This window comes from Henckelia pumila, unplaced genomic scaffold (assembly GCF_033568475.1).
Source record: "Henckelia pumila isolate YLH828 unplaced genomic scaffold, ASM3356847v2 CTG_391:::fragment_2:::debris, whole genome shotgun sequence".
Lineage (NCBI taxonomy): Eukaryota > Viridiplantae > Streptophyta > Magnoliopsida > Lamiales > Gesneriaceae > Henckelia > Henckelia pumila.
The window spans coordinates 7065-20000 of record NW_027331819.1 but is presented as its reverse complement, the minus strand read 5'-3'; the positions used below and the strand labels follow the sequence as shown (position 1 = coordinate 20000).

Here is a 12936-nt window from a genome sequence, read left to right as displayed (position 1 = left end):
AACATTTGAAAGTTCTGCAGTTGGGAAGAAACACAATTCGTATAAAGGAAAATCGTTCCTGTCTCGTCGTGGCCAAATAGTTGAACGTTTGGATAGTTCCTCCAATGATGCACACAATAATCATCAGAATCATACGGTTGAAGATAGTTCAATGGATGCCAGTTCTTCTTTTGGTCGCATTGATAAGAAACTAGCTGGATCTCGTTCTCTTAGACGAGCAGAGAAGCCAGCGATTCTTGCTGAAGGGTCCTTATCCTCGTCGAAGAAAAAAAAATCAGTTGCGGATGTGGAATCTTCTGATGTGAAACCTGAAGCATCGTCTGAAAAATTATCACCTGAAAACAAACCTGTCCTTGCATTGGAAGCTGACGCTCGAGCTGCCCGAAAAAGAAAGCATAGAGCTTTTTCTCTTGATAATGAGAAGCACAAAGTTGGCAAGGCCAAATCTGGTTCTGGTATTTATAGAAAAGGTCAAGAGAATGCCACACACCCAGGAGCTTCAAAATCCAAGGGAAACTGTAAATTAATTGTCCACAAGGCTAGTTCAACTTCATTAAATCAGGGTGGAGGAGAAGATGTCATTGATATCCTAGCAAAGGATGAGGTCCTCAACTTCCTTTTTGTCTTAACAATATGAAGGTTTTTTTTCCCTTTTTTAATTGTTATTTTCGGTTGATGGCATCTGATGCTGAAAATCTGTAATTCCAACATTTTCACTTTTAATTGCTGAAATACCCACAAAATTTTAAGTTATGAGGGTGCCACTGCTTATGTATATTACTATTTGCTCTATATTGTGACGCGAATTGGAAATAAGTGGTGTTTTGGTCGAGTCATTAGTGGCAAAATGAAGATATTCATTTAGTTGGTCCTACCCAAGCTTTTTTGCCTTCATGAAATTACTCACTATACAATGTTTACAGGAAAGATGCTTTCATTAAAATTATAGCTTGGTGGTGTGGGTGAGGGGTATTTTCTTTGTTTATAAAAAAAGAGATTTGTGTCAGAAAAGAGTTCAAAAACGTATAGTGAACTCTGATATTAATGTCCTGAAGCATTTTTTTCATAATTTGTCGAAGAAGAGAGCCAAAGGGTTGGGTTAATTAGCAGCAAGTAAATTTAGGCACCAGATCTCATTTTGTGGTGGATTGCCGAAACCTAAATTGGATAGGACCAAATCGGTTGGGTGGACTATTGTTCTGTCAAATTGTCCATCAATTTAGTTTATAATTGATTGGTCTCGTAAAGTCTCTTATTTTGTTGTGTCTTATTTAGACGTTCATTTGTGTGGTTCTTTCCGTTATTATTGCTGTTGTTGCTGTCTCTATATAGTCTATATTGCATCTTGTGAATTTCCTCTCCTCTACTACACTGCAAGCTCAGTGGTAGTTGTTTATGATGCCTTTTCTATACATTTTGATATTGTAATTCGACCCTTATTTGTCGTGTTGTATTTCATTTACATGATTTGAATTTGTTGTATACAGGTGGTTCCTACAGAAGCAGCTCCTTGTTCACTTGAAACACAGGAAGCGGAAAAAATTACAGTTGAACATGCAACAGGTGAAGAACATGTTCTTAAAATCCGGCAGGTATGTGTTGACGGCACTTGTTCTTAAGAGCATGGTGTTGTTTTGAAGTACTTTTTGAACCGTGCCTTTAATTTTATAAGTTTTGCTTATTTTATATGTAATCTTGTTCATCATTTTTAACTTATCAGGTGGATCGGGTTATTGGTTGTCGAGTTAAAATTGATAACAGAGATGTTTGTATTGCTGCGGTGATCAACGAAAATGACGCACTTTTAGGTGAATCGTTGGTTGCAGAAGATCTAAATACACCGTCCGAGGAAAATCCCTGCTCTGAGATGCATTTGGATGCAAAGGCGCTCCTATTAGGGAAGAAATTTGTTGCAGAAGATCCTAGTAAACTCTCAATGGGAATTCCCAGTTGTGAGATGCCTTTGGATGCAGTTGGCGATGGAAACTCAGAAGAGGACCATCAGGATGTTGCCAGCTGTTCTGATGGAACAAGAAACTTAAAAAATAATATGAATAAAAGCAAGCTACAAGTTTACAGAAGATCGGCAACCAAAGAATGTAAAGAGAAAATTTTGACAGATTATTCGAGGAGAGGCAGTAAGAGTTCTGATTCCATGGTGCTGAATAACAAAAAAGAGAGCGACAGTGACTTGTGTATTGGTACACCAACTGAAGAGGTGGTTTCAGAGGTTGAGAAGAGTGTGACAATCTTGGAGACTGGTAACATTAATGGCGGTTTGAAGGACAGTCACACCTCCATAACTTCGAAGAATTTTCTAACTCATTGTTTTGATGAAAATGGAAACATAAAGGAGGAAAAAAGGGTCACGAGGTTGGGCATTGCTCCCAAAACAAAATTCCCAGAGTCTCGCTTGGTTGAAGCTGGATCCACCACTGTCTCGTATGAGTTTTTGGTGAAGTGGGTTGGGAAATCTCATCTTCATAACAGCTGGATTCCCGAATCCGAGCTGAAAACTCTGGCGAAACGAAAATTGGAGAATTACAAGTCAAAGTATGGAACAGCTTCAATGAATCTATGCGAGGAACAATGGAAGATGCCACATCGAGTAATCTCTACCCGGCCCTCCGTTGATGGTTCAAGCGAAGCCTACGTAAAATGGAAAGGTCTTCCTTATGATGAATGCACTTGGGAAAGAATGGATGAACCTGCTATTGCAAAGTCACGCCACTTAATTGATATGTTCTTGAGGTTTGAACAGCAAACCTTGGAGAATGTGAGTGCCAAGCTTGGCTCGACGCAAGACAAAAATGCCTTTCCACCAAGTGAGGTAATCAATCTCACAGAACAGCCTAAAGAGCTAGTTGGAGGTTATTTGTTTCCACATCAGTTGGAAGCATTGAATTGGTTGCGAAAAAGCTGGCATAAATCAAGAAATGTGATACTTGCTGATGAAATGGGGCTTGGAAAAACAGTGTCAGCTTGTGCTTTCATCTCATCTTTGTATTTCGAATTTAATGCTAGACTTCCTTGTCTGGTTTTGGTTCCTCTCTCGACAATGCGCAACTGGATGTCAGAATTTGCGCTGTGGGCTCCCCATCTCAATGCCGTAGAATATCATGGGAACACGAGAGCTAGAGCCATAATTCGCCAATATGAATGGCATGCCTGTGATCCCCAAGGAAAAAACAAACCATCTGCTTACAAATTCAATGTTCTCTTAACTACTTATGAAATGGTTTTATGTGATTCCACACATCTACGCGGAGTTCCCTGGGAAGTTCTTGTGGTTGATGAGGGTCACCGCCTAAAAAATTCTGGCAGTAAGTTATTTGGCTTACTGAATACATTTACATTCCACCATCGAGTACTGTTGACTGGTACTCCTCTTCAGAACAATATCGGCGAGATGTACAATTTGCTCAATTTTCTGCAGCCAGATTCTTTTCCTTCTCTATTTTCATTTGAGGAGAATTTTAATGATCTAACTACCGCAGAAAAGGTGGAGGAACTGAAGAAACTTGTTGCTCCGCACATGCTCCGTAGGCTTAAAAAGGATGCCATGCAGAATATTCCCCCTAAGACTGAACGAGTGGTTCCTGTCGAGCTATCATCAATTCAGGCAGAATATTACCGTGCCATGCTCACAAAGAACTACCAAATATTGCGTAACCTAGGGAAAGGGGTTCCTCAACAATCGATGCTGAATATCGTGATGCAGTTGAGGAAGGTTTGCAATCATCCTTATCTCATACCAGGCACTGAGCCGGAATCTGGATCATTGGAATTTCTTCATGAAATGCGAATAAAAGCTTCAGCTAAGCTGACTCTGTTGCATTCTATGCTCAAATTGTTGCACAAAGAAGATCATAGAGTCCTTATTTTCTCACAGATGACCAAGTTACTTGATGTCCTTGAAGATTACCTGACTATTGAATTTGGGCCTAAGACATATGAGAGAGTTGATGGCTCTGTTTCTGTAGCTGATCGGCAAGCGGCAATAACACGTTTCAATCAAGACAAGAGTAGATTTGTGTTTCTTTTATCCACGCGCTCTTGTGGCCTTGGCATTAACTTGGCAACTGCTGACACTGTAATCATCTATGATTCAGATTTCAATCCACATGCAGATATCCAAGCTATGAACCGAGCACATCGAATAGGGCAGTCGAAACGACTTCTTGTGTACAGGCTTGTTGTCCGCGCTAGTGTTGAAGAGCGTATATTGCAGCTTGCAAAGAAGAAGTTGATGCTAGACCAACTTTTTGTGAACAAGTCTGGATCACAAAAGGAGGTGGAAGACATCTTAAGATGGGGCACGGAAGAACTTTTTAGCGATTCATCTTCGATTATTGGAAAAGACGGTGACAACCACATCAATAAAGATGATTCACCTACAGAAATGGAGCATAATAATAGGAAGAGGACTGGTGGGCTTGGGGATGTATACAAAGACAAATGTGCTGATTGTAGCAATAAGATCACGTGGGATGAAAATGCCATTTTGAAATTGTTGGACCGTTCAGACCTGCAGTCTGGTTCAGCCGACGATAATACTGAAACCGAGCTGGAGAATGACATGCTTGGTTCAGTGAAGGTGACAACTGTTTTCTGATTTTATGATCCTTGTAGGTTTTCTTATTTGGTATTTCTCATGGAGGCGTATGGATCTCACACATTTCCCCTTTTGGTAAAACTAGAATCCCAATTTGTTTCTAGAAATCATTACTGTTCAATTGAGTATATGTGCTTTACCACATATGATAGGATATGGCTTTATAAGAGTTGGATCATTTTTCTGGATGCTTTTATGGTACTTTAGTATCATATTTGGAATAATGATTTTCTTTCTTCTGCTCTCTTTTGTCCTCTTTCTTCTATCATTTGTAAATGTTGATACATTTCACGTTTATAATTTCTTTATTATATGTGAATAAAGCTCGTGTCATTTGATATTTTTTGGATCAAACTGAAAGTGCTCTTGAAAAGAACCCACGTACGAAGGATAGCCTCTCTAATCACGGGAAATGGAGTTTCGATTTAACTAATACCCCTTTTTTCTCACTGTCTCCTTTTTCCTCTCAGTCATTTGAATGGAATGATGAGTCCACAGAAGAACAGACTGGAATGGGGTCAGGACCTGTGACTGATATCAACACAACTGCACCAATCTCTGAAAATAAAGATGATAATTCTGTTGGCATCATTGAAGAAAATGAATGGGATAGGCTACTGCGAGTTAGGTGGGTATCTTGTCTCACCTATTTAATCGTTTTGCATCGTGCTAATAAAACCTCTGCATCTCATACTTTAGCGGAAAGAAATGTTTGATGTTTTGAATTTAGTAGAAATATTAATGAAGTGAGGCTTTAGAGAGATGTTTCTTAGCTTCGTATAAGTTAAATTATGCGAGCCACGTGAATTGCATTTGTGTAGGGATAAAAACTATCTATCCTTAGGGTTGCTTTATTTGTATTGTGTTAACTTTGTCACCAATATTCAGCCGTGATAACACTGAAAGAAGATGGATTTCTGTGGTTCCCTGTATGAGTTTGATTCTTATTCTTTCTTTATTGACAATGTTATAGCCTTTATAAATTATAAGTACCCTTTAAAAAATATATTTATAGTTTGGTGGCATGTGTAGATGTGACTTATGTGTACAACTTAGAGTTCCCTACATTCTGAGACAGGTCTTTTCTTAGTTGTTGCTCCTGGGTTTTGTAGATGGGAGAAATATCAAAATGAGGAGGAAGCAGCTCTTGGTCGAGGCAAACGCCAAAGAAAAGCTGTTTCATATAGGGAGGCATATGCCGCTCATCCTATTGAAGCACTGACTGCAGTACTCCCTCTTTCTCTCTCTTTTCACCCTTCTTTCTAACAATTCATCTATTTATCATATAATTATAATTATAATGTTTCTTTTTATCCATGCACCATCCGTCTATCACTTGTCTGTTGGGAATCTACCCTTTGTTGTGTTTTGAAGCGTCGTTGTACTAGTTCACAACCTCTGCACATAGACGTCATGTTTATTTAAAATTCTTGAAATTCTGATACATTTGTACTTTGTCATCTTCTGACAAATTTACAGTAGTTGTTGAACAAGTTCACTGTCTGTGAGTTATCTTTACAATGGTATCTGATTTATTGTTGCTTTGCATATGTTTCAACATATTATAGGCTTATAGCTTTTTGTCAATTGGGAGACAGCTTCCAGTAACCCATCCAAACTGGGCATTTGTGGATTGAGATTTTTAATATTTCTACGGAATTCCTCAATCATATATTTGTGTACTTTTGAAACAAGATTGCCTTGGTCTTATTTTGTTACGGTTCGGTGATACGTCTCTTTTGTGTTGTCTTTTTTGAGAACTTTTGATCTGATTCCATCTTGTTTATGTTTGCCTTTCTGTTCATTTAACCTTGTTTGGACGGACTGTTTTGATTGAAAAAGAAAAGGGAAATTATTAAAAAAAAGAAAAGAAAATGAGAATGCTGCAAACTGAAAATTGCGAGGTTTTTTGATAGCCTCAGTGTTATCAACGTTAGTTTCATCTCTTATTTATCTTCTGTTAGGATATATTATTTCATGTTATAACTTGAATTGTGTCAAATGTTTTATGTTGTACTGAGATATATAGCAGATTTAATCATATCTGAATGGTATTTGTTATTACGTGACAAGAATGCTACTGGGGAAGAACCAGAGCCTGAACCAGAGCCTGAGCGCGAGTATACACCAGCTGGACGAGCTCTTAAAGAAAAATAGTGAGTTGCACTTTTCACATTTTTTAGTTAAGTTTTCTAGCAATAGTAAGATTTAGTGTTCCCCACATCAGAAATGGACAGGAATATCATTGTCTTTATCACAAACTCCAGATAATGAATTATGTGAACCCTTTCCTGAAGTAATAAATTTTATTTTTTGTAAGAAAGCTATCGCCGTCTGAAATAATTAGGACAATACTAAATCAACTCATGTCCCTCAAAAAGGATTTTGCCAAGATAAGCTTATTGGTGCAATTATTTTAGCATGCATTTTTATACTAAGTATCTGATTTACTGATCTGAAAATATTTATGGAGTTCCATTTGAGCTAAAATATGCCAAATGAAAGGAAAAAAAATAATAAAGATTGTCGTTACAAATTTGAAACTGTCGAGAAGTGTATATTTTCGTGAATCGTGGATTCTTATGTATTCTCTTTGATTGTTAATGGAGATTGCATCTCATATTTCTGGGATTACACGTTAAAATTCATGAATTTTCTTGGCTGTTGGCTCTAATTGTATTTTGCACGGTAATTGCTCAGATATACTATGTGCTATTTCCACTTTTGGAGATTTGCCACAGATTTTAGTAATAGCGATTGACTCTCTTTTTGTGCTCCAGATTTTGATAAATCATATATTTCTGTTGTGTTATTTGTATAAACAGTACCAAGCTTCGTTCTAGACAAAAAGAAAGATTGGCCCAAAGGAATATGAAGGGGTCATTGGCACAGCTTCGGGGACCGTACAAGCTAGAGTTGATGCCTCAGTTTCCACCATTTCATTCTCAAGAAGAAAAAAGAGCGGAGGTGTCAGTTCAACCTGTTGAAGAAAAAGCTCCAGATACTGAATTGGAAGATAAGAGTCATGGTCAAATGATGGAACCAAATAGCATGACTGACTCAAACATGAAGCTAGGAAGAATGTCCAAGCAGAAATCTTATTTTATTATGCCACCTCCTGTGATCTCCACTGGTCGATATATGTCTGAAGTTTCCACGACCAATGACCAGTTACAGGACACATGCTCCATTAATATTTTGCGTCATAACTTACCACCAGTAATAGGATTATGTGCCCCAAATGCTCCTAAAAGAATGGATCCCCTGCAGAGGAAAATGTCAAAATCCTACCGAAGACAAACCAAGCAAGGGCTTGGAGTTGAGTTCCCAGTGACACGTACCTTTTCTCCATCTGGCATGTCAAATGAAACGACTGTTAATGGTCACGAGTCAATTTCACCACGATTTAAATTTCCTGATTTTTCATCCGGAACTTTTCAATTTCCACGGAGTGATGTCTCGGATATGCATCTACCATTCACTCCCGTGAGTTGTTTACGTCACTCCCATGCATATATTTAATCCTGAAAAATATAGATTTGACTTTTAACATTCGTTTGCAGCATTCATTGAATGTCCTGAAAGGTAAAGCATCTGCAGATCATTCCAGGAACTCTGGTGCAATTAATTCTGATTTCCAAGAAAAGATGCTATTGCCCAAACTACCGTTTGATGAGAAGCAGATGCCTAGATATTCCCTTCCCGGTACAAATTTGCCAAATATGACTCCCGACTTGTTCCCAAGCTTATCACTGGGATCTAGAGTTGCAGACACACATGATGGCGTCCATGATCTTCATCTGCCCATGCTGCCGAATCTCAAATTTCCACCAGATCCACTCAAGTATACTCAACAAGAACATATATCTCCAGCATTGGGCTCAAGCCAGATGCCATCTGCATTTGCATCATTTCCTGAAAACCATAGGAAGGTTCTTGAGAACATCATTCTAAGGACTGGATCTGGATCAAATAGCTTGCTGATGAAGTCGTCTAAAATAGATATCTGGTTAGAGGATGAACTTGATCATCTATGGATAGGTGTTCGTAGACATGGAAAGGGTAGATGGGAGGCGATGTTACGTGATCCAAGGTTGAAGTTTTCAAAAGTTAGAACTGCTGAAGATTTGTCAACTAGATGGGAGGAGGAACTCAAGATCTTGGATGGGCCAAGACTTCTGGGACCAAACTCTCTGAAGCCTCCGAAATCTGTAAATCCTTTGTTTTCTGGAATTTCAGAAGGAATGATGGCACGAGCACTGCACGGAGCTTGTTCAGATGGGATGATGACACAGGTGTTGCACGGAACAAAATACAATGAGCCTTTGAAATTCCATGCACATCTAACTGACATGAGACTTGGTCTTGGTGGACTACCGTCTGGGGCACCACAGTTACAACCATCTGATCCAGCCCTTCCAACTTGGGGTGCAGATAAGTTCCCAACTTTTTTTTCCAGAGACTTTTTTGGAGGAACCATTCAGGGATCAGTTGCTTCCTCCAGCACTCCTAATGAGTCACCCTTTATTCTGAGCTCATTAGGATCAATTCACTTGGATACTCATGGATTGCAGCAAATGGAGAAACTAAAGAATGCAACTAGGATGGGGATGATGCCTGACCATCATAACCTGGGAAATAGTGAGCCTGTTGGTTCTCCTCAAATTACTGACTGTGAGAAGGTTCGAAATTTGTCTGAGTCAAAGGGGAAGGAAGAAGTGGCTAGATGTACTTCTCCAAAAGACAATTTACCTCACTGGCTTCGAGAAGCTGTAAATGCTCCGGGTAAAGTCTTCGAACCTGAGCTGCCTCCCGCTGTGTCTGCAATAGCACAATCTGTCCGAGTTTTGTACGGGGAAGGTTCTTCCAAAATACCTCCGTTTCTTGTTCCTGGTCCACCTCCCCCAAGGCCCCGGGATCCTCTGAGCGTTTTGAAGAAGAAGAGGAAGAAGAAGAAGAAGAGGTTGCATGCTCCTAATAAGCCCTGTCAGGGTATTGTTAGTAGCTTCCCCACTAACCATGATATAGAACATGTTGGGTCAACTTCTGTTGCAGGAGTGCCGGAGCTCCCAAAATCGGGGGGTTCGGGATTCCCCTGGATTGATGGTAATCTTAACTTGCCTCTTCATGATGACAATACCAATCCTTTTTCCTCATCCGTAATGCCAAGTCCTTTAAAGAAAGCAGTTGTATGCTTGTCTCCTTCACCCGAAGTCCCTGAATCGGCTGGCTTTGGTGTCGCACCTGGTCCACCTCCTGGTACACCACCAGGCTTGGTTAATAGCTTGGTCCCAGAGTCAATTTCTGTTGGCCAACAAGGAACGGAACAGGAAGCAAAGGAGGAGGGATCTTCTGTTGTAGAAGAGCAGTGCAGAAGTGGGGATTCGACAAAAACACAGCCTGACAGTTTGCAGGCACGACAGTTACATCAGGAAACGATATCTTCTGAAGGTACCCTGTCAGATGATCAAGACTAGATGGATGCGGCCAGTTGATTGGAGTTCTGGTTCCTTTTATGTGCCAGGCAACCCAATGAACTCATTTTTGTAGTGCACATTTTATGTCATGAATATAGAAGAACTTCAACATTATTTACTATGTATTGCATCATATAATGATGTGTAATATGTTCCGTCATATTTGCATACCAGGTATGCATCTCTACACAAACACATGAAGAAGAATCAGTGATGTGCAATGGTTGCTGTTGAATTTTAAAAGACCTGCGTGAGACTGGCAACGCTTGCGGTCTGTGGTCATGAAATATAAATGGATTCGTAGAAATTGTGCAAAATTTTTCTGCAAAATTTCCTGACGACGTAATAGCATGAAGATGTTGGCGAGGCCTGCCAGAATGCGGGTATTGGTATTTAGTATGATGTTTTGTACATACTTTAGTTGGGAACCACAGGCGGAAAATTTTCACATATAAACATCGATGGTTTTAAGGTCAGATAAGCAACTTGATGTAAAGTGTATAAATCTTTCTTGTCAAAAATACTTGTGCATGGAAACAGCTTTTCGGGTCTCTTTTCTTGCTTGGACGTCGCTGTTGACATCTTCACTGCCACTCCACCAGCACGGCAGCACCTGCTTTGATGATACTAAATGCTGGCATCTCCTTCATACCACCTTCTTCATCATAATAATGCAAGACAGCTTAGCAGCTTCAACCAGAGTTTCAGCTTCCATACCCTCTCTGTCGTCGGGGTACTGCGATGCTCTGTTGGATCAAATGCAATAAACTTTTGTTATTTTCAAATTATTATTTTTCCTTGTATATATACACTATATTTTTAAAACATTAAAAATATTTTCTTCAGTCTTTATCCAAACTTACACGCGTTGGTGGAACCCCTCCCTGCATGTGTAACACACGTACTGTAATCAAAATCTCAAAATTATGGGTTCATTTGTTTGATATGTACCGTTCTTCTTCTTTTTTATTAATGGATATTATATATTGACATAAACCGTTCTAATATGATATTTTTCAAAATGAAGTCTCAGCCAACTCAAAATTTATATTTTCTGCATTATTCTCAATATTAAACATCAGCATATGGTGATGTTGCAGGGGATCCAATTTCGACTTGTAATTGTGGTGGTTGCATGCTGTTAGATTTTGCATGGCATGACGGGGCATCATTTTGATATGTTTTGTTGCATTTGAGTAACTGAGAACTAAATTAAGGACACCTGCGCGCATGCAGCTATATATAAAAGATAATAATGAATACATTGATTTTAGAAGTAGCTAGCTAGCTAGCAGGGTATTTGAATAACATCAAGCCTAGCTCTGCCTAGGAAGTAAAAGATTGAAAGGGAAGAGTGAGTTGCTGAAGAAGAGCTGCAATGGGTACCGAAACTTTCGGTTCATATGCAAAACCAAGCAACTCATCTCCATGATGAATATTATAAGGACATGGTGGCATCCACATCCATCGCTTCCGACCAAACTCATACAACAACGCTTTATGATGTGATGATGATGAACCTTTTATCATTATCACTACAAACTCCCCGTGTGCAATGCAATCGAACCCACGCCCTCCTTCAATCTCCGCAAATTCAACATACAGTTGCTGCGGCATCCTCTCTATCTCCACCCACATACTTTGTTGCAATCCCCACAAGCGCAAGCTCTTTGGAACATTTAGCTTGCTTTTCTCAACTGCCGCAACTAACAACAGCTTTCCTCCACTCTCAACCAAGCTCGGAGAACGCAGAAACCTGCGCATAGGTGCCTGAATTTCGCACCACTGATTCATCCCCGTCTCGTAACTCAACACGCTAAAAGGGCTGTAGTTCATGCAGTAGAATCGACCTTCCACGTGAACCATCCGTCCTGATTCAAGGCTACATAGCCTTGGGAGGCTAGAGGTTGTTCCCCATATGGAGTAGAATCCACCTCCATCGATGTGGAAGCTTTCTGAACTCAGATTCTTGACCGCGTAAGGAGATATCATGTCGTCTCCAGCGAAAACCAAGTCTATGGAAGAGTCGGAGATGGTCAAACCAATCGAAGGACAGAGCCTAGGCCTCAGCGTTGAAGGCAACTGAATTATGGAGTTAGTACCAAGGATCAGTGGATTGCAGAGGAGAATAGTCTTAGAACCAGCTTCTTCTGATACCCAACAAATTAGGCCACCTGAAGAAGAGGCTGGGAAAAATCCAGGTGGGATCAAAGGGAAGGAGAGGCGGTACCATTTCAAGTCCAAGGGATCGAAAAGGTAGCCTTCTTCATATCTGTGAACACCGTAGGTAGTAGTAGTAGTAGTACTGGTCCTGTAGATGTAATTTTTAAGTGGGTGTTGCTTGAAGAACAAGAACCAGTGACGGGATGGCGACACTTGAAGGTACAAGTCAAGGAAGCTGTTGGCGAAAATGAGAGCATACCACCTCTTACACACGATTCGAGCTCGAAAGAAGGCGGGTGGGGGGAGACAGGATATAATACGATCGATCAAGCTTTGAGGAAGTCTGCTCCATATTCTGCTGTCCATCCATGGAGTTGGTGTTGTAATACCGGTGTTAAATGAAGTATAAGGTGTGGTGCTTGTGATAGTGGTGTGTCCTAATGCAGCTTCCATGAATTTATTTGTGCAAAGTCTCTCAAGTAGCCAGTAGATTTATATATCTATCTATTAGATAGCTTGGCTAGCTAGTAATTGGTGCATGACATCCATTGGGGTTTGATGATGATGAGTTAGGTAGCATATATATATATATATATATGTGTGTGTGTTTGTGTGTTATAATAAGTCTACATACTCCGTATTCTGCTGGTTTTTTTAGGTTAAAATTATCAGTATATATAT

At 39.8% G+C, this 12936-nt stretch overlaps 2 protein-coding genes across 3 annotated transcripts; one reads left to right on the top strand and one right to left on the bottom strand.

Annotated features, from left to right (window-relative positions):
• The first annotated feature begins 11 nt into the window (after window positions 1-11).
• Window positions 12-10937, top strand: LOC140871111 (protein CHROMATIN REMODELING 4-like). 2 transcript variants are annotated; one of them, XM_073273547.1, is made up of 9 exons: window positions 12-604; window positions 1488-1592; window positions 1721-4597; window positions 5086-5243; window positions 5728-5842; window positions 6689-6771; window positions 7441-8101; window positions 8179-10066; window positions 10267-10937. In XM_073273547.1, the coding sequence occupies exons 1-9, from the start codon at window positions 152-154 to the stop codon at window positions 10290-10292; spliced, it is 6366 nt and encodes a 2121-aa protein (XP_073129648.1). In that variant the 5' UTR covers window positions 12-151; the 3' UTR covers window positions 10293-10937. The 2 variants fall into 2 exon arrangements, with proteins under 2 accessions (XP_073129648.1, XP_073129649.1); XM_073273548.1 differs by having other exon boundaries at window positions 500-639; window positions 8179-10937.
• A 481-nt stretch (window positions 10938-11418) lies between these two features.
• LOC140871112 (protein UNUSUAL FLORAL ORGANS-like) lies at window positions 11419-12708 on the bottom strand. The gene has a single exon (XM_073273549.1). It carries the CDS (start codon window positions 12706-12708, stop codon window positions 11419-11421), a length of 1290 nt encoding a protein of 429 aa, XP_073129650.1.
• Window positions 12709-12936: the final 228 nt, after the last annotated feature.

Coding starts and splice junctions, on each gene's coding strand:
- LOC140871111 (XM_073273547.1), top strand. CDS start 152: ATGGATGCCAGTTCTTCTTTTGGTCGCATTGATAAGAAACTAGCTGGA. Junction 5,244..5,727: donor GATAGGCTACTGCGAGTTAG/GTGGGTATCTTG, acceptor TGGGTTTTGTAG/ATGGGAGAAATATCAAAATG. Junction 10,067..10,266: donor GGAAACGATATCTTCTGAAG/GTACCCTGTCAG, acceptor TTTGCATACCAG/GTATGCATCTCTACACAAAC.
- LOC140871112 (XM_073273549.1), bottom strand. CDS start 12,708: ATGGAAGCTGCATTAGGACACACCACTATCACAAGCACCACACCTTAT.